Source organism: Aotus nancymaae, unplaced genomic scaffold (assembly GCF_030222135.1).
Source record: "Aotus nancymaae isolate 86718 unplaced genomic scaffold, 86718_ANA_hifiasm-v0.15.2.pri h1tg000014l, whole genome shotgun sequence".
NCBI lineage: Eukaryota > Metazoa > Chordata > Mammalia > Primates > Aotidae > Aotus > Aotus nancymaae.
Window position 1 is genome coordinate 14989498 of NW_026988425.1, and position 25394 is coordinate 15014891.

At 49.6% G+C, this 25394-nt stretch overlaps 1 protein-coding gene across 1 annotated transcript in view; it reads right to left on the reverse strand.

Annotated features, from left to right (window-relative positions):
* Positions 1 to 25394, reverse strand: part of ANKH (ANKH inorganic pyrophosphate transport regulator) — a 174202-nt gene that overhangs the window by 27236 nt on the left and 121572 nt on the right. The window contains exons 7-8 of the mRNA XM_012475254.3: positions 23953 to 24045; positions 14841 to 14936 (exon numbers count right to left, since the gene is read on the reverse strand). Of these exons, the coding sequence (XP_012330677.1) occupies positions 14841 to 14936; positions 23953 to 24045 (189 nt within the window). The remainder of the gene's footprint in view (positions 1 to 14840; positions 14937 to 23952; positions 24046 to 25394) is intronic.

A 25394-nucleotide genomic window follows, 5' to 3' on the forward strand; every position in this document is an offset into this window, starting at 1 on the left:
GCACACCGCACGTGATCCGCGGATGTCAGCTATAAGTATTCCAGAAAGTTCCCAGGACCGTATTCTAATAAAACACTAGCAGTGGAGTCCTCTGGAGGTGGTGAGATTAGGACTGATTTTCCTTTTTGTACTTCTCCGTGCCTTCCACAAAGAACGTGTATTCTTTTTATCAGAAAAACATTTTTAAATAAAACAGACCCCTGTAGATGTCTTCACAGATACTGTCAAACTTCAAATGTGCTTGGGACAGGAATGTGAGAAGTCTTGTCTTGCAGGAGGGGCAGCTTTCAGAAAGTGGCGGTCGGCTTGGTTTTCACAGCCAGCGTCTTGAGAAACCGTGTCCCACGTCACCCCATGAGGAAGGCACACTGATCTGATATACTTAGGGGTGGAGGGGCCAGCACAGGGCAGGACGATATTAGACAACACACATGCTGTCTTGCGTGACTTTCCAGAGACAGCTGATGCAGCCTTAAGGAACACTGTTTGGCCTTTGGGTTCTCAGCGTCAGATTGCACCAGCTGCACGCGTGTAAGGAAGGAGGACAGTTCAGGAAAGGTTTCACAGGTCACGGTCACGACTCTGGCTTTCACTTGGAGGGACATGAGAGCCATGGCAGGTTGTGGGTGGAGAAGAGGCAAGATCAGATTGACACTAAGGCAGCCTCACTCAGGGCAAGGTGGGGAAGGGCAGAATCAAGGATCTTCGTCAAGGCTACTGTGAACATCCAGGTGAGAGCTGGCAAGGGCTCAGACTGGTGGGGATGGGAGAAGAACCAATGTAGACTGTGAAAGAGGAGCCAGGGAAGAGGGAGCGGAGGGAGGCTGGAGGCTGCGGGCGTGGCTGCCCTGTCCTCATGGGGTTTCCGCCTTACTCGTGAGCTGCCCATGAGCTAGACGGGGCCTCTCTAGGACTGTTCCTGATGTTTGCACTACTTGATAAGTCCCAAATGGGACAACGCAAATTCCAACAAGTCACACTCTCATATTCCCAGTTTAGAAGGAAAAACAGTGCCATTTTACCAGGGTGAAGATGCCGAAAGCAGCAATGTGTGAACGTAGCCAATGACTCCCATTTGTGGCGATTGGCGCTTAAGGGGCACACACCAGTAGCCACTGCCAGAAGGAATGGGCTCTTGGAATTTGGCTGACCTGACCTCAGAAAGGTGAAAAGCCACCTGTTCCCAGGACAGCACGTGAGGGGACCACGGGAGAGAGGGACGCTTCCACGTCTGCGTCGTGCCCAGTGGGAGAAAGTAGGGAACCTCATAGGAGGAATGACGATTATTACCATCACAGACAGTGGGGACACGGGAAGGACTTTTTTACATACGGGCAGGCTAGCAAAAGTTCTAGTTGGCTGACATAGGGGTAGCAAACCACAACAATTTACAATAGGTGACAGTAAATGACATCTATTACTGAAACAGAGCTTGGTTCTCTAAGCTAAGGAGCTTAGAAAAGCATATTACAACGTGTTTACGTAGAATTTAATGCACTCCATGTAGTTTGTTGATAATCATAATAATAATTATAAATCTGCCTTGACTATTTCCATAAGGGAGTTGACACAACCATCAACTGTTACAGCATATTCATGGTAAAAAAAAAAATCAACATTTTCAGATGTAGTTTTATCACCATCTTTTTTAAGAATATGAAAACTAAATCATCCCTGCTATCATCTAGGTTTAATGAAATTGCCAAATGCACATGCTGCATGAAAGCAATGTGTCTTTCAGATCTAAGACAGCTTTCTAATTCCTAGTAACGCTGTATTGGTGGAAAGAAACGACATATCTCAAACAGCAGGGGGCGCCATGCACCAAGCCTGCAGAGGGTTGTCCACCTCCATTCCTTTTCTCTGCAGGTTTAATCCTTTCCTGGTTTTTCTCACAGATCTAAAGACTATTGAGAAAGTTCCACACTCCAGCTTCTGTTTAGCCTTTCCTTCTTCTTGACTATTAATAGTCAACTTGGAGCTTGTTTGGGGCTGGGGGAAGGGAACATGGAGAGTTACTGTTTAAAGGGTATAGAGTTTCAGTTTTGCAACCCGGTTACGGGCAGATGGCAATGACAATGTGAATGGACTTCACTGTCCCTTTCAAAATGGTGAGGATGGTACATTTTATGTGTATTTTTCTACAATTAAAACAAAATTTAAAAACACTGGGAATAAGCACGCTCTGCTTGTTCATTTGCTCGTTGTTTAAATGACACGTGTGCATCTGCCCTGGTGTCTTATTATGAGGGCTTAGGTAGAGTTTTGGGGACTAGCCTTTATTGCCTTCATCTCGCCTAAATTCCCCCCAAACAAACCAATCAACCCCTCAAATCAAATCTGCTATACGTGCTGACATAAAGAGCAAATTCTGGATTCCTGCAGCTTCCAGAGAGAAGTGCGGCGGGAAGCAGAGGTTCAGTGCAAAGGAACTCACTCTCACCAGTCACTCTGTGCCAAGAGCGCTCCTTACGTGATTCCGTATCATCTTCACACGCTCCCCAGACAGATGTCTTATTAGTTGAGGAGGACGTAGGGCCTACAGGTACTGTATAACTTGCCCCAGATCACCGGCTGGTAAAGGGGCAGGGGCAAGACTTCAATCCAGGCCTTGGGGCCGCAGAACCCTGCTTTCTCCGTTTCTGAGATGTCCTACGCTGCTAAACCATTCCGGCCCATGGGTGCTGTGAGGGGCACCAAATGGGAAAGTGTTGAATTCCATTAATTCACCTTTGGTTCTTTCTTCATCCCCCATGCACAAGAGAGGCATTTTCTTCCAGTGGAGCCGGGAACAATGGGTGGCAGTCTCCACCTCATGGCGTGGGGGTGGGGTGGCCCAGCATTAACAAAGCCTCAAACAGGCGGTCTTTGTTCCAGACAAAGGGTCAGCATGGTACCATGGCTGGAATATGGCCTTTAGGATCCACCCAGGAGGGCTGAGTGACAGCTATGGCTTTCGGGAAGGCTGCCACAGGAAGGTGAGATGGGGTCATTCTCATGAACCGAACTTCTAACCTGGAGCACAGCGCCAGCCAGACAAAGGCCTGTTGGGTGGCGATTTTTACTGCAAGCTCAGATTCTGCTGCCTTCTGGCACATGACGAGAGGACTCAGAACTAACACGCTTTACTGAGATGCAGTTACAACTAACGGTGTGCGACCAAGAAGAAGGAATCCTTGGGGCGCTAGCCCAAGCAGTGGTGAGACAGGAGCAGGTCAGGCTCACCAGGGCACAGAAGGCCCTCTCCATCACACATGAACAGTAGGAAAAACAGGAGGGGAGGAGCCCATCCTGACCTGAGGGGTGCAAAACTGGCCCTGAAATGATAAAAAAAAAAGTCTTCTAATTGAGGAAATTGAGGATGCGAGAGGCAGTGCCAAACAGGACCCCAAACCTCTGACTTCTAGGCGTTCCCTTTCCCTGTGCCTCTCCCTCGATCTGCCAGCTGTGCCTTGGACAAGCTGTGCAGACCTTCCAAGCAGAGGGGGCCGAGCCTGTGTTCCACTGGGATGAGGGCACAGTAAACACTGACACCGCCTGAGACCTGCCACCTTGCAATGGTGGGGCAGGCTCTGGTGGGGAGAAGAGGGGCGGGGCCAGAATTCTGGTTTCTAGCTTTGGGAATGGTGCTTCCCAGCAAGCGCATGGAGAGGGGTTAGCTCAGTGTGTCCGAGAGAAAGACTCTGACAGAGTGGATTTTCAGGCTGCTTCCTTCCCTGATGCTGCCGCTGTTTGCTTTCTTTCCCTCCTGAGTTGCTTTCTCTGCGGCCTGAAGTTCTGAAGCTTTAGGATGAAGATGTTTTAAATACTAAATGCCTTTATCCTCAGTTCCGCAGCAGCCCCCTGCTCTGGGATGGCACCCACTTCCTTCCCTCCAGCAGGCAGTGAGGCCCAACAGAAGCTGCCAGCTATGCCGTGATCTGTGCTGGGATGATACAGAAACAGCATGCGAGGAGGGGACCTGACCGGGCCACTAAGCCACTCTCCTCTCTGGCAGCACCAACCTAATCCCTCCCAGACAAAGTTTCTCCCCCATGGATGCCGGAGCAGGGCGGGCTCACAGCCTCGCTGGAGGGGACCATCCTCACAGGCAATGGAGAGGGGGCTCCTGACGAAGAGAGTGGCCATGACCTCTTCGAATTCACAGGAATCAGGGACATTTTTTTTAAAGGAATTAAGGAAAACAGATTTCAAAACTTACAGAAAAGAGGCGAATATGATCTAACAGCACCAGAGATTCTAAAAGAGGCTGAAAAACTCTCAGAAGACAAATTCTGTCCCAACAACCAGAATACAGGCCACGAGGAGGAAAACGGAAGGAAGGCATCCGAAGGCCTCATGGTCCCCAGGTGTGGAAGTGGGTACTGGGGACAGCAACACATGCATCCATGCCTTCACCTGCCAACTGCAGGTCCCTCTTACCCAGGTCCCGGCATGCCCCATGCAGAGTCTACCTTGAAGGGCTCACAGCCTCAAGGATGGGGCTGATGTGTAGTGCAGATGTGCCCAACATACTTGCCAGCAAGAAGCGGGTGCCAGGAGTGTAGAAGGGGCACCTGTCTGTGCCAGGGAGAGGTTGATAAGGAAGCACCTGCCTGCCAAGAAGCCCGACGAGGCACTCCAGGCCAACGCAGCAGCCACCAATGCAAAGCACAGAGTGAGGAGACGCCGCTGCATGGGGAGCTGGAGAGGTGGCCCAACACGGGCATGAAAGGCCATGTCGTCCCCCGGGGGCAGCGGCCGGAGGTGAAGGACTGTGGGGAAAGGCTGTGGGCGGATGGGTGTCTACCAAGAGGACTCATTTCCCGAGGATCTTCATCATTTCCGAGTCGGCCATGGCTACGAGGGAGACGCAGGCTGAGGGGCGGCCTGGTGCACAAAGGTGTGGTGTCTACGGCAGGGTCTACGGTGGTACCAAGCAATGTGTCCTAACCTCCATAAGAGCAAGGTCGGGAGGAGAAAGCCCAAGCACTCTGAGTGAGTAAAGGTGCTCAGATCAAGAAAAAGAGCTGTAAAAAATGTGCCATGAGAAAGAAAGGAGAAGGGAAAGAGCTGCCAGGGGCCGGGGGCACCTTCCAAACCCCTGATCTCCGTCTGCCTTCTCTATCCAGGAGGGTCACCCCAAAACTAGCCAGGATGAGCAAACCCAGACAAGTGGGATCTGAAGACCGACATTGACAAGAGGGAGCAAAGCATTCTGAGATAACCGTAAAACCGTGCAAGGCTCCCAGCATGAACTCATCAGCTTAGAGAATCAGGAAGAGGCTGGGAGCCTCGAGGCTGGAAATCCTAAGGATGGATTCTAGAAGGGCCCAGTCCTCGACTGGGTCTTATGGGTCTCGTGTTTATCCTGAGAACAGTGCCAGGTGGCTAATTTAAAAAGTAGATATAGCCTTAGGCGGCATTAGTGAAACTGACGGGCTGACGTGTTCTGCTCTACTGCCTAGGCGTTCCATGATTTTGGCAATGCATACGGCCACACCTGTGTGGGACAAGGCAATGTGGGGAGAGACGAGGGAGCTGCGTGAGTGTCATGCCAACAGGGGTTGTGAGGGGTCCTCAGGAAGCATCACGTGTCCCCCACAGGACACAGGTTTCTGCGGACACGCGGGTATTCTTTCTCACCCCAGGACTTCAAAACGTAATCGTGCTTCCCAGGCCCAGGGGCAACTTAAAATCGGTGCTTACTGGCATTTTCTACCGTGTGGTGGTGTCTGCAGTTCTATCAGGTGTCTAGTCAGAGGACTCGACCTACTCATTCCCCTCTGTTTGTGTTCACTGCAGCTTGCTGGGGAACTGGCATCTCTGCATTAGCAAGAAGATGGGGCTCGGGGAGCACCATCTGCGCCTGGGGTTGGGAGGCTGTAAATAGCAAGGGGTGATGGGTCACCCAAAGAGCTTCCCCGGGGAGAAAAATGGTGCACCCAAGAGTTATGTCTGTGACAGGGTCTGTCTATTGAAGGTGTGTGTAAATCTGCCAATCAAGAGACTGGCTTTTAAAAAAACACCTTCACCCACCCACCAAAACTCACAAAAATTTGATGTATATAGATATATACAAAACTCATAAAATGATTCCTTGGCATAAAAGATACGCTGAGCCACTTATGTCCACGTGCAGCCCACTTTCCTTGTGTTAGGGACAACCCGATGCCACAGTGGTGGAGCTGGTGGCTGAGAGTAGAGCTGGCATTCTTTGCATGTAGCACACGCCAGGCATTTCACTAAGCTTTGACTCCTTTTAAAGCCATAAAAGGTGAGCAATTCTCATTATCTCTGCGTGCTATCTGGGGAAACTGAAGCTTGCTGTTTTGAGTGGCTTTCCTGAAGCCACTCAGCTGATGAGTGGTGGAGCTGGGATTTGAACCCAAGCCCTGTGGCTTGGTTCAAGCTACTAAGCTATGTAGCCAATTCCAGCTTCACCTAAATCTCTCTGCCTCCATCCCTTTCCCCTCTTTAAATCAACAGACACAGACAGGGCAGTCAGATGTCACGAGAGCCACAGGCGCGACAGGCAGCCCCGCATCTGAACCCTCCTCCAGTTTCAAAGGCGGGAACTTGTAAGAGACGAGTGGTGTCAGCTCCAGGGCGTGCACCCCAGCCCTCTGGAAACTTCTTTTGTGGTAACGATCAGTTCATTCTTCTAGCCGCATCAGTTAAGAGCCGTCTCCAGGGAGGACTATAGGCTACTGGCAGCTGTCTGGCACCCGATTCACAGTGAGCAGGTTTCGAGGCCCTGTCGTTTGCCAAATGTGCCATTTCTTGGCAGTGCTTTGTGGTTTTTAAGGCTAGCACTGGGCTCAGAAGATACAAAAAGACCCTAGAAGAATTTCATGGCACCATTCAAAACTGTTTACCTTACTGTGCCCAAAAAAGTGGGACATGTGACCCAGAGCCGGGGACACAGTAGTGACCCTTTAAGAGAAAATGAAGACCCTTTTGAGCAAAGACCACAGATTGGCTAAGAGCACTTTACACGTGCTGCCCATAGGTGCAGGAGACACCTGGGCTCCGGGAGAGGGAAGCCAGTGAGGTCTCTCCTGTGAACAGAGTGTTTTTTGATTGTTTTCTTTTGTTCTTGTGTCAAATGATGTCTTACTTCATTAAACTTACAAAATGGCCATTTAGCATGCTAATCAGCTGTTTCAGGTCCTCACTGTGCTCATTTCACACACTGCTTCGTGTAATTACCTCTATTTGGTAATTTTTGAGGTATTTTGAGATCATTCACGTGGGCTTTGCTGGGCTCCCTACCTGCTGTACCCAAGTGAATGGGAGGCCATCGGGAGTTTCAGGCCGTGGAGAAAGCGCTCGTGTGCGGACCCCTGGGTGTCTCAGAGCCATGCTGGGCTCAGAAAGCCAAAAAGCCAGGGGCACCACGTCCTTGCTTTCTCCACGTTGATGGCGCATCCGTGTCAGGAGTGTCTGGCCTAAGTACCTGTTCAGGCTGATGTCTGATTTCTGAACCCTGTCTTTAAGCTGAGACTAATAAAAACAATTTTTTAAAAAAGCTGCAGGGAATCATAAGGTATTAATTGTGAAAGTCTACCAGTGAAGCCCTACTGAGTGACTTTGCCGTTTGTGTGGAAGGGCAGTTTGTGACTGACCTCTCCCTATGATATCTCTGCTTCCACAGCAGTGAAAACCGAAAGAGCAGGGCAGGGTGGGACTCAGGTCAGGCAGCGCCTGGCAGGTGCAGGGATCCGCGGGGCCTGGACTTCCCTTCCTTCCGGGCTTGGACGGGCTGTTAAGCAGTGCGTGTCTGCAGGCCCAGGATATAAACATGGTGTCTTCCCTGCTGCTTTCAAACTCATTCAAGTGGTGGGCCCCATGTGGGATCCTGGCAGAACAGGGGTGTGTATTGATATGTTAAACTGAGAAATGAGTAATTTTTATAATTTTGTGCCAAATCAGATTACCCTTTGCAAGGTTCAAGTGGAAAACAGTAGAAGAGGTCAAGATTTTGAGGCAATCTGGGGGGGTAAACACAAATGAATAAAATAATGGCAACTTTGTTTCCTGAAAATTGGAAAAATATTTCAGTTTTTGAATGTTTGTAGTGGCACAGGTTAGTCTTGGGCTCTGCAAAGACTGTTGAGGGGTACTGTGTTATTTGATGAATAAAAAGCAGAATGAAAACAAGAAGCAAAGTAACCTGAATCTAGCCCTAGAACTTCTATCAGATGCTACGATGTCAACAACCCCTTTCCCCACAGAAACCTTCGGCAAAGACATCATTAAGCAGGTAAATGCAGGCACAGGCTGCCAGGATCAAAATAGCTCATGTTCCCCATAAATATGTCCACTTACTAGGTACCCACAAAAAATAAAAACTAAAATAAAAAAGTGTAGACACAGAGCCACACTGCATGAAAAGTATTATATTTCTAAGTAAATCCTCTACTCACACGGAGAATCTGGAAATAAAATAATAGAGATGTCTCATGAATCAAAAGGAGAGAGGATCTAAAAAAAAAAAACAATAAACAGGTGAGTTGAATAGTAAGAAGTCTGGTTAATCAATCCATGTGGCCTTAAGTGACAAGAAGTCTCCTTCCTGTCGGAAATCATAGTTGCTAGCTTGCCAGGCACCCAAAAAAAACTACCACAAACTGGGTGACTCTGAGCAACAGAAAATTACTGTCCCACAGTTCTGGAGACTGAAATCAAGGAGCGAGCAGAGCCACACGCCCTCTGAAGGTGCTAGGGAAGTGTCTGTTCCAGGCCTTCCCTGGCTTCTGGTAGCTCCTGGTCTGAGGCAGCTAAACCCAAAATTCACACGGCGCTTCCCCTGTGTGCACGTCTGTGCCCAAATTCCTTCCTCTAAAAAGGGCACCAGTCATACGGGATTAGGGTCCCACCCTACTCACCTACCGGATCCTCATTTTAACCCTATTTCCAAAGTCTGAGGTACTGGGGGTTAGGACTTTAACGTAAGAATGTTTGGTGAAGCCAATTCAACCCATGACAATCAAGATAGAAGGTTCTGGGCTGGATGCAGGTTCACGGTCTCCCTTTAACCACCCAGAGTCTGCGAAAAACAAGGCTCAGAAAGATCCAGAGTAAAAACCTATTTTAACTTTATTTTTAAAAAAGAACCAGATCCTTAAATATAAACAGCCACTGACCTCAGATACCCTTGCACCCTACTGCGTGAGGCCATGTGGTTTGACCGGCACACTGTGCCAGCGTGGCACCCTGCCAGGCTTCCTTCTCTTTGCCTCAACTGACAGCAACAGCTCCCCACCCCCACCACACCAAGCAGCCTCCATGTGTCGAAGCCAGGGAAGCAGTCATTTGGGGGCCAGTGGATACAGTCTGGGGCCCCCCACACAGTCCCATGATCTCAGCGTAATCGGAACGTGGGTGTGAGGGGCCAGCCCTGGACAGAGTCCCATCCACACCTGCCATCTTGAAACAGGTCAGCTCACCAAAAATCAACCAGTGGATAACCAATCTGGCCAACCAACAATTTATCTGAGTTTTAAGATCTTGTCTCCTTTAAACTCTTCTAAAGTTTATAGCAATTTTTACTGGAAGGATTGGCAGGGCCCCAAGGGCTGGGAGGGCCCCAGGGTCTCTGAGGCCTCCACGTTCTCCATGTCTGTCTGTACCCCCACCTCTGCCATCCACTCCAGCTTTCTCTGACTCATCACCTCCCCTCTTTTTCTGACCGGTCTCTCTTCCTTCTCCTTCTGACCTTCATGCTACTCCATCTCTCTGACATTCAGTCACTCTCCTTTCCCTGATCCTTGTTCTCCCCCTCCTCTGACTTTCTCTGAGTGTGGCATCCCGGGGGTGCTGGGTATGGTCATGTAGGTTGTACACTGCACAAAAGTGCCCGGCTGGCTCTGCTTGCCAAGATCCATCTGGAGTGATGCCCATTTCCACTGTGTGCTAAGGGTGTGGGGAGGCCTTAGCAGAGGCCAAGCCTGGGCTTTGCATGGATTCTTCTCTACGTCTCCTGAAGCTGAGGGGCCCCCTCTCTTGGCACTAACTCCCCAAAGCAGAGCAGCAGGGAGCTTGAGAAGAGAAACACCAAATGTTCTGAAAATGCCATTGTGAAATCACAATGGAAACTAATCGTTTAAAAGCATCCAAAGCTGTTAAAAACTTCTCTGTGTATTAAAATATGATTGGGTATGAACTTCAGAAATAGTTTAAAAAGTCACACTTTGGGTAAATGGGCAAATCTGGTAAACTCAGCAGCCTGATGGGTTGGCTTTCACCAGCTGGCCTGGCATCCAGGGATCGGGAGGTCCGCCTCTCTTCTGGGATACTTCTTCCCCTCCGAAAGGACAGTTGGAAGATACGGCCCATGCTGGGGAGTGGTTTCTATCTTATCCCCACATCTAGAGTCCAGGAGGGCACCATGGTAGGCCCTAGAGGTTTGCACGAGGCTGGGTTTCTGTAAGTTCAGCACTGCCAGCTGCCTTCCCCTGAGGTGCCTGCTCCCCTCTTGTGAGCTCACTGCCGACGCAGCCTGTGGCTTCAGGAATGTCTACCTGGAGAAGCATGGCCTTTTAGGTCACACTCACTGTCACTGTGTTCCACAGCCAGTCACGTGAGTGACAGAGACTGCAGCTGTCCGGGAAGGCGCAGGGCAAGGTGACCACTGGCCCTGACTCCAGCACCAGCAGAGGCACCTCACGTGGCAAGGCTGTGATGCAGTCTCCCCTGCATGGCTGCAACCCCGCACGCTTCCACGTGAAAGCAGACCCTCTGAAGCTGTTCTTCCAAATGGCTTTCTGCTGGGTATATTTTTGAACTCTGCTTTCCTTCACCCCAAACAGCTGCTTGTCAGTCCGCAGGCACCTTGCTAACCTGGGTTTGCACTGTGTCTGCTTCCTCATTGCTATCAACGGGATTCTGTTTCATCTCACAGTTCTCCTGTTTTGAAGCTAATCTTTTGGTCAACTAAAGGTACCCCTTTTCTCATCCTCACGCCCATCAGACGGTTTAGAGAGATCAATCAGTCAACCTCCGGCCGAGCACGCCTAACCGCAGCTCTGAAAGATGAAAGCAAGATGCTAACGAAAATCGCGAACACTTCTGTTTTCCCACTGTACACTCCTCTGACCTCAGCTCCTCTTCCACACTGGGCAGAAGACATTCGCTGCTTTTCTTAATGCCGAGAGATCAACAAAGCCACTGGATAAGACTATAAGGACAGAACCAACTTCTGGAGTAGGACAGAGACTCATTTAAATAGAAAATGTATAATAGGAATAAACGAACACATCATTGTAGCATGCTGAAATATGAGCCTCTTACTAACAGTCGACAGTGACACCGTGGTATTTTTCACAGGCAAAGGCAGGTGTTGAACTCCAAATGCCAGGGCCTAGAGAGGGGGCCTATTCTGAGGGAAGGACGCATTTTGGTTTTGGACAGTATGTTTTCCTTTGAATCACTGAGTCACTGAGCATCTGCAGGATCCTGGGGGTTAGCTCTTCTCAAAGACTCAGGGACAAAAGTTGATTTTCCCAAAGCAACCGAGTGTGGGAAAGCAGGCTAACATTGGGTGATGTGTGGAGGGCTGTGGAATTGTCACGCAGCTCCCACTGCACACACAGAATCATCCGCTGAAAGAAACACCAAGTGTGCTGCTCTCGAGTGTTTCAACAACCTCTGCTACAGAGACATTAAGAAGTTTCAAAATTCAAAAAACAGAAACAGGCCAGGTGCAGTGGCTCATGCCTATAATCCCAGCACTTTAGGAGGCCAGGAATTTGACATCAGCCTGAGCAACACAATGAGACCCCATCTCTACAAAAAGTTAAAAAAAGGCACAAACCCAAAGCCAAGGAAAAAGAAAGTAGATTAGAAAACTAAGGGCCTTTTAAAAGCTTTTAAAATAGTATAAACGGAGCATAAAGGAGAAGACTGCTGCTCACCAGGGTGAATGCTGTCGGTACCTTACTGACCCTTGTCTTATAATTAAGAATTAGTCGATTCCTGTGTTTATTAATCTGTTACCATGACCTTTCTCAGTGTCAGGCAGAATGCTAAGCCCTGGAGATAAAAGTCTACATGGCAGACCCTGCCACAAGAAGTTTGGAGCCCAAGAGCAGCAAGAGATACACAAGAATGAATACAGTAAGAGATAGAATCAGGTGTGTACTCATTACAGAGGCAGCTTAATGTTTAATTTAGAAAGAAAAGTCTCCAGCTGGGCACAGTGGCTCACACCTGTAATCCCACCACTTTGGGAGGCTGAGGCAGGAGGAATACTTGAGGTCAGGAGTTCGAGACCAGCCTGGTCAATATGGTAAAACCCCATCTCTACTAAAAATACAAAAATCAGGTGGGTGTGGTGGCAGGCACCTGTAGTCCCAGCTACTCAGGGGGCTGAGGCAGGAGAATCACTTGAACCCGGGAGGCAGAGATTGCAGTGAGCTAAGATTGTACCACTGCACTCCAGCCTGGGCAACAGAGCAAGACTCTGTCTCAAAAAAGAAAACAAGAAAACTCTCCCTTTATATTTTTTTCTATGTGTCTTTCAGTGAAAATTCCTTTAGCCAAGATGTTGGATCAATTGATTGAATCATCATAAGGATGGTGTATGTGAGACCCTTCCTAAGCCACAAACTCAAATACAATGGTTTTTAATGGGCAAGAAACCACTATTGCAGGCATGGTGGCAAGTGCCCCAGTCTGGAGGCCTAAGGGCCAATATTTGTTCCTACTCTCTGGGAATAGTGTGGTTCAGAGGACAGGACCCCGGAGAGCACACCCTGAAGGCTGGGCTGTAGCCGGTTCTATTACTGGATACTTGGACAAGTCACTTTTCCGGTATGAATCATTTCCTTTTCTGAAAAATTATGGGTTTTGACTAGTTCATCTCCAAGTTCCTTTCCAACAAAGGGTTCTGAATCTCTATTTCTAGAAGGTGAAAATTTACCCTGAGATACTTCAAGTCACAGATGGTTTTTAGATAGAAGATTAGAATAATAAATAAAACCTCTACCTGGGAAATGTAAGCAATTCCCCAGATTATAAGTCATTATCCTTTCAAAGTAACCTTGCTGCAGAATAATTTTTTTAGAAGTACAAATTATTGCCTGTGAACTGAAAGAGAGGAGAATGTCCTTAAGCCCAGTCTGGTCAAGTTTTCCATCAGATTCAACTCTAGCTGCGGGAAGACGTTAAACATTGTGAAAGAAGAGAGAGGAGGTGAGTCTCTGGACCACAGAGCCAGCGGCAACCAGGAGCTGCCAGCTTTATATGCAGATGAGGTCCAAGCCACAGGGCCTGGCAGCAGAGTCAGTTCAACCTTGGACTTGCCACCATTTAACACAGTCTCCAAGTGCTGAGGTCTGTTCCTGGAACAGAAATCTCTCTGTTCTGCCTAAAATGCTCTTATAAATGGTTTCAAAGTTGCTCAGTGTTTTGCTAATATTTTAGGGAACTATGGAAAAACTTGCACACCACAGAGAGAAATCACGGCAAGAGAGGAGCAGGGCTGCCCGGGTAACCGGGCCCGCTTGAACAGGCATTGCTATCAGAAATTCTGCCGAGAGCCAGTGCTGGGAGATGTTCCCAACGCCCCCATGTTCCACGGGGACAGGCTGGCAAAAGGGGCTGTGTTGGTGGTGACAAGGGCAGCTGAGGACACGAGGTCATGACTCGGCAGTGTCAGAGGTCTTCTGTGATGGACACTGCCCTTGGGACTATCTAATTAGGTGTTGGATCAACGGATCAAATATTAAGTTTCAGGCTTTCAAAATGTCCGTTAAAGGTTAAACGTGTAGGCAGTCCTTGATTTTAATGGCCTTAACAGAGCTCATCAGACTCCAAGGTTCTTGTGATGATGGTAAGAAGGACCCAGCCCCTATGTTCCCATTATTGGCACAACCCAACACCTTCACAGTCTTAGGTCCTCTTTGTTAGTTACTGACAGTGACAACGGCACACATCCAGACATTTCTGCAAATGCTTCTACTGTGTATGTGAATGCAAGTTTCTACAGGATTAATAGGACATGTGTTGTCACAACAATAAACACAGAAAACAGAACTGAGTTCAAAAAGCCCTTATTTCTTTTTATCCACTTCTCATCTTCATCTTTATAACCTGAAGGGCACAGTCTCCAACGGAAGGTGGTTTATAAATGGTAGGTTTTTTGCCACTGTTGATAAATGCTCTAAATAACCTTAAATTATCTACCACGTCCTTTGGACTATAAAGCTTGTACCTATTTTCTCCATGTTTACTGAATGTTATCAATGTTCAGACACATCCGAATTAGACACAGGGGCTTCATGATGAAGGATGTGTGTTGTTTACCGAAGGTTGTGCATAGAAACACCGACAGGCTCTGCTGCTGACACGTGCCACACATGCTGGCTCACAGCTGTATCCTCAGCACACGGGCCTGGGCTCTCACAGGGGCTCAATGCCTGTGTGCACACGACAGCCAAGTGAGTAGCCTACGTCAGCACGAACGTAAGTGGAAAGGAATTTTTACTGGGGAAAACTGCAATAATGCTGATTAAATTTGGAAAAGGGACAGGGATGGTTGTAAAGTTGACTTGATGTTTAAAAAGTGGGCTGGAAATGTTTCAAGTGTATTATGAGACAAGTGTATTATTCCAATGAAAGGCAACCTCTTCCTTTCTGCAGCATTTGAGAAGTCCCGAGAAACGCCAGAAGTAGGTCCTTTATTCCTAGACTCAAGGGCCTCCTTGAATAACAATCGTTCACATTTGAAGAACATGTATTGAAGAGGTTGCTAATTAATCTAGCGTCACATTACACAGTGGAAAATAAGATTTTCCCCTTCAAAATAGCAATTTGCCCCTTTACAAACAGAGAGAAGAGAGAGCCTCTGTCCTTACCGTGAGTGACAGAGCCATGCAGACGAAGGTGAACTTCTTGATGTGGGCCGCCGTGACTGTGTTGCTCGTGCTCACCAATTTGTTGCTGGGGTTATTCTGGGAAAGAAAACCATAGTCATGAATGGGTCTGGCTTATCCTTGGCTGAACCCCCAGGGGATCCTAAGGAGCATCTTGCTTTTGTTTTATCTGATGTGTCTGAAGTAGAGGTTTCAAGTGACAGTGTGCCAGGCGGCTGTCTTGCTGAGTGTCTCTCAGGCAGCTGTCAGGTCCCTGCACAGGATCATTAACCAGAGTGAATTCTCGACTCAATGCCCTGCAGTGTCGTCCAACTCAGTTGCCTCCCCTTGGCCTGGGCAGCCCACCTCACCCAGTCCTGGGGCTTCAGCTCTGAAGCCTGCTCCTGCCCGCTGCGCCCTCCTCCTGGTCCCGGCAGACCCTGTGCCTCGCCACCATGGGCGTCTCCCTAAATGCCATGGCCTGGCTCGGTGGCCTCCAGGGCTCCTCTCCTCCCCACCAAATGGACTATAGATTCCACTGGGCATTCAAGGTCTTGTGCAATCTGACACAGACTCACTTTCCAGCTGTGACTTCTCCACTTCTATCCCAAATGGAGCTTTCTGCTCTTCCCACGACATACCAGGTGCCTTTGTTCCTCCTGCCATTGAATCCTGATTTTCAAAAACATCCCTGTTTCTAAGGCCCATCATCTTCCCAGCCCATCTGTTCCCTAACGCCTCTCTGACCTTTGACCTCCAAGCTGGGCCCCACTCCTGGAAAGCCCGATGCCCCTGGCGCTCTCTGAGGGCAGGCATCAAGTACTGTCACACGTCCAGCCCTGGTGAGGCTGTGTTCGCTGAGATAACACCCTGTGTGTCTCCCCGGAAGCATTTAGCACAACACCTGAGTAGAATAGATGCCCCAAGCATCTGCTTCACTGGATTTCAAGCAGGACCACTGGGGGCTCAGATGTCCCCTGGCTCAGCAGTCACAGGGGCCTCCTGAAGCTCTCCAGCTGCACTGCTAAGCGTGCTCCTCGCCCCTGCAAAACGAGGGCCTGGCCCCCAGACCACGAAAACTGGCAGAGAAAAATAACCCTGGCCTCGTTATGGACCCAATTGATCCCAGAGCCGAATCACAAAAACAAACCGTGAACACCGGGCTCTGCATCCAGCCCCGTGAAACACACACCCACAGCTATTACAGGATCCACTTGGAAGAGAGCTTGTGATTTTCCTTCACTGGGAGGCTAAGATCATTTCTCAAATCCCTTCCACCACCGGCACCAACCTCTGAATGACTGTACGTTTTCTTAATTCAAGTCTCTAAAACATGTCTGCTTTCTAGACTGCTCTATGGCAAAGTACAAGTCCCAGTGGCTGGAGATGTCCATCTCCAATCACCCTGGATCTGTTAGAGGACTGCTTTCGGTAAGAACAGTGCCCTGCTGGGTACGACGAGGAGGCCTATGTTGGAAAGAATTAGAGAATCTCAGCAAAACACACATACCGCCATGGCAACAGCAAGGTACCACAGCTCCTTCAGAGGCACTGAGATGTGCAAAATGGCACATATTCACACAAAGATCATTTAAATAAACCAGCAGGTATCATTAGATTAGTACTGGAGTTTCATTTCGTTTGCCCAATTGGCTCAGAAGCATCCTTTTTTGCAGATAACTGAATGTTGGACAGAATCTGCACTAGTGGAAACCTCTCAGCGCATACTTGGCTAGAACTCCCAGAAGGTATGCAAGAAATTTTAAATCTCTGATTCTGGAACCCACAAAGAGGCTAAGGATTTCAACTGTCAATGCAGCAAATTCTGAAGTCCACACGGAGGTGCCTAAGACTTTGGTGAACAGACGGCATTCACATACAAGGCTTGGTGTCTGTCGCTGGAATGCTCGGAAACAACGGGTGAGGTTTTAAAGGGATTCGGAGTAACTCGAAGTTCCGGCTAGAGGTGCTCTCGTTCAAGGCATTTTTTATAGCTCCCAGCCTCTGTGATCGTGAATAAAACAATGTTTCTCTTGGATGCTGTCACTGAAACCATACAGTATTGTATTGTTAAACTTTATGATTTCAAGGTGGCCAAAAATAATCTCAGATGAGACCTAGGCAGCCAGGAGGTTCTAACACTTCAGCACCTGCCCTTCTCATCAGTTTCATTAGATGATCATCTTATTCATCAGGAGCTAGAACTGAAATTTAGCAAGGCGACATATTCATGGTGGGTTTCTAGGATTTACTTCTATACACATGTGCCTTGAAATGAAAAGAATGACTTGTATCTACAGACTGAATTAAACCCACTCAAACATAGTGTCTGTTCTCTCCAGCAAGTGACTCATGCCTTCTGAGTTCACTCTCAAAGGCCTGTGAAGCAGGAACCAAAAGCTTTTTTAGGAGAAGCTCTGCATCCTGATGCGGCAACTAAATATTCCCACTAGGTGATGGGTCCTAATTCACAGTCCAGGAGGTGGTGGGTCCTAACTCACAGTCCAGTAGGTGATGGGTCCTAACTCACAGTCCAGTAGGTGATGGGTCCTAATTCACAGTCCAGTAGGTGATGGGTCCTAACTCACAGTCCAGTAGGTGGTGGGTCCTAACTCACAGTCCAGTAGGTGGTGGGTCCTAACTCACAGTCCAGTAGGTGGTGGGTCCTAACTCACAGTCCAGTAGGTGGTGGGTCCTAACTCACAGTCCAGTAGGTGATGGGTCCTAATTCACAGTCCAGTAGGTGATGGGTCCTAACTCACAGTCCAGTAGGTGATGGGTCCTAACTCACAGTCCAGTAGGTGATGGGTCCTAACTCACAGTCCAGTAGGTGATGGGTCCTAACTCACAGACCAGTAGGTGATGGGTCCTAATTCACAGTCCAGTAGGTGATGGGTCCTAATTCACAGTCCAGTAGGTGATGGGTCCTAACTCACAGTCCAGGAGGTGGTGGGTCCTAACTCACAGTCCAGTAGGTGATGGGTCCTAACTCACAGTCCAGTAGGTGATGGGTCCTAATTCACAGTCCAGTAGGTGATGGGTCCTAACTCACAGTCCAGTAGGTGATGGGTCCTAACTCACAGTCCAGTAGGTGGTGGGTCCTAACTCACAGTCCAGTAGGTGATGGGTCCTAACTCACAGTCCAGTAGGTGGTGGGTCCTAACTCACAGTGCAGTAGGTGGTGGGTCCTAACTCACAGTCCAGTAGGTGATGGGTCCTAACTCACAGTCCAGTAGGTGATGGGTCCTAACTCACAGTCCAGTAGGTGATGGGTCGTAACTCACAGTCCAGTAGGTGATGGGTCCTAATTCACAGACCAGTAGGTGATGGATCCTAATTCACAGTCCAGTAGGTGGTGGGTCCTAATTCACAGTCCAGTAGGTGATGGGTCCTAACTCACAGTCCAGTAGGTGATGGGTCCTAATTCACGGTCCAGTAGGTCATGGGTTCTAACTCAGTCTAGTAGGTGATGGGTTCTATCTCACAGTTAAGTAGGTGGTAGGTCCTAACTAATGGTCCATTGGGAAGGTCCATACCCAAGACAGATTAAGCAGGGAAATCCCTCACTGGTTTTCAGGTAGGTTACCCTTCCCAGGTGACCATGGGTAGGGAAATAGAGGAGAAAGATGATACAGTCAGGGAAGAGTGGCCTGGGACCTGGGAGTAGAAGAATGCCCTGATGGGGAAGTGGGTGCAGGTGTGTGTTGGGGTGTGTGCAGGTGGATGTGTGTGTGCATGTGGGTGGATGTGTGTGTGTGCGTGGATGTGTGTGTGTGTGTGTGGGGTGGATGTGTATGTGGGTGTGTGTGGGTGGATGTGTGTGGGTGGATGTGCGTGTGTTGGGCTGGATGTATGTGTGTGTGAGTGGACGTGTGTGTGGGTGGATGTGTGTGTGTTAGGGTGGATGTATGTGTGTGTGAGTGGATGTGTGTGTGGGTGGATGTGTGTGTGGGTGGATGTGTGTGGAGGGTGGATGTGTGTGTGAGTGGATGGATGTGTGTGTGTGGGGTGGATGTGTGTGGGGGTGGTTGTGTGTGTGTGTGGGGGTGGATGTGTGTGTGAGTGGATGTATGTGGGGGTGGATGTGTGTGTATGAGTGAATGTATGTGGGGGTGGATGTGTGTGTGAGTGAATGTGTGTGTGGGGTGGATGTGTGTGTGTGAGGGGATGTGTGTGTGGGGTGGATGTGTGTGTGGGGGTGGATGTGTGTGTGTGGAGGTGGATTTGTGTGTGGGTGGATGTGTTTGTGTGGGGGGATGGATGTGTGTGTGGAGTGGATGTTTGTGTGTAGGAGGGTGGATGTGTTGGGGTGTATGTGTTTGTGGGGTGTATGTGTGTGTGGGTGTATGTGTGTGTGGGTGGATGTGTGTGGATGGATGTGTGTGTGAGTGGATGGATGTGTGTGGGGGTGGATGTGTGTGGGGTGGATTGTGTGTGTGGGTGGATGTGTGTGTGGATGTGTGTGTGTGGATGGATGTGTGTGTGTGGATGGATGTGTGTGTGTATGAGTGGATGTATGTGGGGGTGGATGTGTGTGTTGGGGTGTTGTTTGTGGGGTGGTGAATGTGTGTGTGGGGTGTGTGTGTGTGGGTGAATTGTGTGTTGGGGTGGATGTATGTGTTGGGGGTGGATGTGTGTGTGGGGGTGGATGTGTGTGTATGGTAGATGTGTGTGTGGGGGTGGGTGTGTGGATGTTTGTGTGTGTGGGTGGATATGTGTGTGGGTGGATATGTGAGTGGATGTGTGTGTGGGTGGATGTGTGTGGGTGGATGTGTGTGTGAGTGGATGGATGTGTGTGTGGGAGTGGATGTGTGTGGGGTGGATTGTGTGTGTGGGTGGATGTGTGTGTGGATGTGTGTGTGTGGATGGATGTGTGTGTGTGGATGGATGTGTGTATGAGTGGATGTATGTGGGGGTGGATGTGTGTGTGTGGATGTGTGTGTGGATGGATGTGTGTGTGTATGAGTGGATGTATGTGGGGGTGGATGTGTGTGTAAATGTGTGTGGGGTGGATGTGTGTGTGCGTGGATGTGTGTGCATGTGGGTGGATGTGTGTGTGCGTGGATGTGTGTGTGGGGTGGATGTGTATGTGGGTGTGTGTGGGTGGATGTGTGTGTGGGTGGATGTGCGTGTGTTGGGCTGGATGTATGTGTGTGTGAGTGGACGTGTGTGTGGGTGGATGTGTGTGTGTTGGGGTGGATGTATGTGTGTGTGAGTGGATGTGTGTGTGGGTGGATGTGTGTGTGGGTGTATGTGTGTGGAGGGTGGATGTGTGTGTGAGTGGATGGATGTGTGTGTGGGGGGTGGATGTGTGTGGGGGTGGATGTGTGTGTGTGTAGTGGATGTGTGTGTAGGGGTGGATGTGTGTGTGAGTGGATGTATGTGGGGGTGGATGTGTGTGTATGAGTGAATGTATGTGGGGGTGGATGTGTGTGTGTGAGTGAATGTGTGTGTGGGGTGGATGTGTGTGTGTGAGGAGATGTGTGTGTGGGGTGGATGTGTGTGTGTGGGGGTGGATGTGTGTGTGTGGAGGTGGATTTGTGTGTGGGTGGATGTGTTTGTGTGGGGGGATGGATGTGTGTGTGGAGTGGATGTTTGTGTGTGGGAGGGTGGATGTGTTGGGGTGTATGTGTTTGTGGGGTGTATGTGTGTGGGGGTGTATGTGTGTGTGGGTGTATGTGTGGATGTGCGTGGATGTGTGTGTGGGTGGATGTGTATGTGTGGATGTGTGTGGGGTGGATGTGTGTGTGTGTGGGTGGATGTATATGTGTGTGGGGGTGGATGTGTGTGTTGGGGTGTTGTTTGTGGGGTGGTGAATGTGTGTGTGGGGTGTGTGTGTGTGGGTGAATTGTGTGTTGGGGTGGATGTATGTGTTGGGGGTGGATGTGTGTGTGGGGGTGGATGTGTGTGTATGGTAGATGTGTGTGTGGGGGTGGGTGTGTGGATGTTTGTGTGTGTGGGTGGATATGTGTGTGGGTGGATATGTGAGTGGATGTGGTGTCAAGTTGGGGTGGATGTGTGTGTGAGTGGATGTGTGTGTGGGTGGATGTGTGTGGGTGGATGTGTGTGTGAGTGGATGGATGTGTGTGTGGGGGTGGATGTGTGTGGGGTGGATTGTGTGTGTGGGTGGATGTGTGTGTGGATGTGTGTGTGTGGATGGATGTGTGTGTGTGGATGGATGTGTGTGTGTATGAGTGGATGTATGTGGGGGTGGATGTGTGTGTGTGGGGTGGATGTGTGTGTGTGGATGTGTGTGTGGATGGATGTGTGTGTGTATGAGTGGATGTATGTGGGGGTGGATGTGTGTGTAAATGTGTGTGGGGTGGATGTGTGTGGGTGGATGTGTGTGTGAGTGGATGAATATGTGTGTGTGGATGTGTGTGTGAGTGGATGTGTGTGGTGGTGGATGTGTGTGTGGGTGGATGTGTGTGTGGGGGGTGGATGTGTGAGTGGATGTGTGTGTGGGAGGGTGGATGTGTGTGGGGTGGATACGTGTGTGTGTGGATGTGTATGTGGGTGGATGTGTGTGTATGAGTGGATGTATGTGGGGGTGGATGTGTGTGTGAATGTGTGTATGGGGTGGATGTGTGTGTGTGAGTGGATGTGTGTGTGGGGTGGATGTGTGGGGGGGTGGATATGTGTGTGGGGTGGATGTGTTTGTGTGTGTGGCGGTGGAGGTGTGGGGGTTGTGTGTTGGGGTGGATGTGTGTGTGTGGGTGGATGTGTGTGTGTGAATGTGTGTGGGGTGGATGTGTGTGTGGGGTGGATGTGTACGTGTGTGGGGGTTGATGTGTGTGTTGGGGATGTTGTGTTTCTGGGGTGGTGAATGTGTGTGGGTGGGGGTGGATGTGTGTGTGAGTGAATTGTGTGTTGGGGGTGGATGTGTGTGTGGGGGTGAATGTGTGTGTGGGAGGGTGGATGTGCATGTGTGTGGGGGTGGATGTGTGTGTTGGGGGTGTTGTGTTTGTGGGGTGGTGAATGTGTGTGTGGGGGGTGGATGTGTATGTGTGTGGGGGTGGATGTGTTTGTGTGGCGGTGGAGGTGTGGGGGTGGTTGTGTGTTGGGGTGTGTGTGTGGGGTGTGTGTGTGTGGGTGGATGTGTGTGTGGGTGGATGTGTGTGGGTGGATGTGTGTGGGTGGGGTGGATGTGTATGTGTGTGGGGGTGGATGTGTGTGTTGGGGTGTTGTGTTTGTGGGGTGGTGAATGTGTGTGTGGGGGGGTGGATGTGTGTGGGTGAATTGTGTGTTGGGGTGGATGTATGTGTTGGGGGTGGATGTGTGTGTGGGGGTGAATGTGTGTGGGGGGGATGTGTGTGTGGGTGAATTGTGTGTTGGGGGTGGATGTATGTGTTGGGGGTGGATGTGTGTGTGGGGGTGGATGTGTGTGTGTGGGGTGGATGTGTGTGTGGGTGAATTGTGTGTTGGGGGTGGATGTATGTGTTGGGGGTGGATTGTGTGTGGGTGGATGTGTGTGTGAGTGAATTGTGTGTGAGGGGTGGATGTATGTGTTGGGGGTAAATGTGTGTTTGCGCAAGTGCACACTAACAGGGAAACTTCTTGGGAATGGCAGGAGCAGAGGAGGAAGAGGGCAGATGTGGGTGAGCGCTCCAGACTTGATCCTCCATCTCCGTCTCACACTTTCAGAGATGCTTGGGGGGATGCCCTTGGGCCAGGCTGTAAGGTGTGGCGGGTCCCCAGTTCCCTGCTCCATAGGCCTTGTCTCTCCCAGAGCCCACAAATGGTCTTAGGGTGCCATGTTGGAAGCTGGTGGCCATATGAAGGAAGGAGGCCTGCAGCCTGTGGCCCAGCTTTGTGGTGTGGTTTTCCTGAGCTTCCAGTGCCCAGGAGAGGTCAGGCCAGTAGTGGTGGAAGGAGGGAGGGGCCAGCATTAGCCAGGGTCCAAGGCCAACTGCCCTTTCTGCCAGAGTTGTGCACTGCAGACACCCCTGGCCAGGAGGCGTCTTCTCCTCACTTCACAGGCTCTGGCTGGGATGAGACAGTGTGATGTTGGCAGTGGCTACTAGTTTTGCAGACATTCAAGGTAAAACAGGTGCCCTTCACAGTAAAAAGTGGCAGGCTGTTTGCTTCCTTCCTACATATCATTTTAAAACACTGTAAACTATTTGTGGAGTGTGTTTCATCGTTTTAGAGTATTAATAAACGTCTATAGGTTTAAATCATAACACTATAAAAGTCAGCAGGACAGTGTTGACTGGGCCACAAGTTACAGGGCACAAGGGTTATGTGACTCCTGTGGCTGGGGAGATAGAGCAGCCGTCAGCAGAGGCTTTCCACTGGAATACGTCTGCCACATCAAAACACCGGGCCCAGGTCTTGCCTATGGACAACTTGAGCATGCAGGTAGGCCAGCACACGGAAGGAGAGCCGCGTGCCCATGAAGCCAGGTGCACGGCTTCCTGCCTGCATCCCAGCCATCTGGTATGGGGCCAGCAAAGTATTTGTTTAACTAAAGAAACAAACTGGCCGGGCATGGTAGCTCACGCCTGTAATTCCAGCACTTTGGGAGGTGGAGGTGGGAGGATCACGAGGTCAGGAGGTCGAGACTATCCTGGCCAACATGGTGAAACCCCATCTCTACTAAAAATACAAAATTAGCTGGGTGTGGTGGTGTGCACCTATAATTCCAGCTACTTGGGAGGCTGAGGCAGGAGAATCACTTGAACCCGGGAGTCAGAGGTTGCAGCGAGCAAAGACTGTGCCACTGCACTCCAGCCTGGCGACAGAGTGAGACTCTATCTCAAAAAAAAAACAAAGAGAAAAAGAAACAAACCACAGAAATAAAATCCAATAAATTTATTTTTTGTGGAGGTTTATTTTCCCTTTCACAAACAAATCACTTCTCAAGAGGAATAACGTGAGAGTAACCACAGGAAGATCACTTGGAAAAGCATTCAGGGATCAGTGTCAAGGTAAGCTTCTATTTACCCCCGTTATTTTCTAAGGAAAATATCCCTTCAACGCCCCCAACGTCACATTAACCTTACAAAGGGAAACAGGACTGAGAAGCAACAAAGTGTCCCTCATCAGAGAGCCCTGTCTATCAAGCAGTCATTTCAAAAGCGTGTTTCAGGCACGACACCACATGGGTTCTCACCTTGTCGAAAGCAGGATAGACAGCACGGATTTCCGTCAACCAGCCGTATGGCATGTGACCCACAGGGTACGTGGCTGTCAAAATCGCCACTGCCTGCAACAGAAGAGTTGGCAGAGTTAGCAGGGTATCAGCAGAAAGTCCTCCAGGAGCTACAGTAGGTGACAAAGCACGCCAACTCAGGTGCAGAGGACAGAGCCCTCCACACTGGGTGGGGGGAGCGGTGTGTGTGCACAGGATGGCCGGGTAGGGGAGGACTGACAGTGAGTTGAGCTCCTAAGGGCAGGCACTCGGCTGCATCCCTGGGAGTGGAATGAACCAGCCAACAAAGTGGACGTGAAACAAGGAGGATGCATCATGTTTCATGTGGATCCAACAAGAAGTGCAGACCACTGGCTGAGAAGCCAAGAATTCTTTTTCTTTTTCCCTACCTCCCTTCCTCCCTCCTTTCCCTCTCTCTCCTTTCTGCCAAGATTTCCCTCTCTCCCTTCCTCTTTTTCTTTTCTTTCGGGGGAGACCGGAGTTTTATTATTACTCAAAATCTGTCTCCCCAAACATTGGGATCTGAGATGAAATTACAAGGGGTTGGAGCTGTCTTCTTTCTCTGAGTCACTTCCTGGGTGGGGTCCACAAGATCAGATGAGCCAGTTTATTGATCTGGGTGGGACCAGCTGATCCATCAAGTGCAGGGTCTGCAAAATATCTCAAGCACTGATCTTTGGAGCAGTTTAGGGAGGGCTAGAATCTTGTAGCCTCCAGCTGCATGACTCCTAAAGCATAATTTTCTAATCTTGTGGCTAATGTCAGTCCTGCAAAGGCAATCTAGTCCCCAGGCAAGAAGGAGGTCTGCTTTGGGAAAGGGCTGTTACCATCTTTGTTGAAATAATAAAAAGTTAGTTCAAGTTTATGCCCAGGAATGAACAAGGACAGCTTGGAAGTTAGAGGCAAGATGGAGTCAGTTAAGTTAGATCTCTTTCACTGTCTCAGTCATAATTTTGCAAAGATGGTTTCAATCCCTCCCTTTGGGTTTTAATAACACCTTAAAGTGTAGGCTATGAAGTCGGGAAAAGGCTGTCGATCGCTCTGAGAAGCCAAGATTTCAACCCAGGTCCACCACACTCCAGAATCTTTGCTCATTCTATTGAGCCACACAGAACCCTCCAGTTTAGCTCTATTTATTCTGGATTATCAAAATGAAATTGCAAGCCCTCTCTGCTCTCTGCAGGGTCTCTTCCTCGGGATCCGCCTCTAAACCTCCGCTCCGTCCTTCAGGGATGCTGACATTTTGCGTGGCTGTTGGTGGCTCTGTGCTACTACTCTCCTTCCAACCCAACTCACTCCCAGTCTGTTTGGTCAATATGGCCCAATTTAGATTTTTAATTTAAGAAAATTAAGTACAGCTGGGCGTGGTGGCTCATTGGGAGGCCGAGGTGGGTGGATCACCT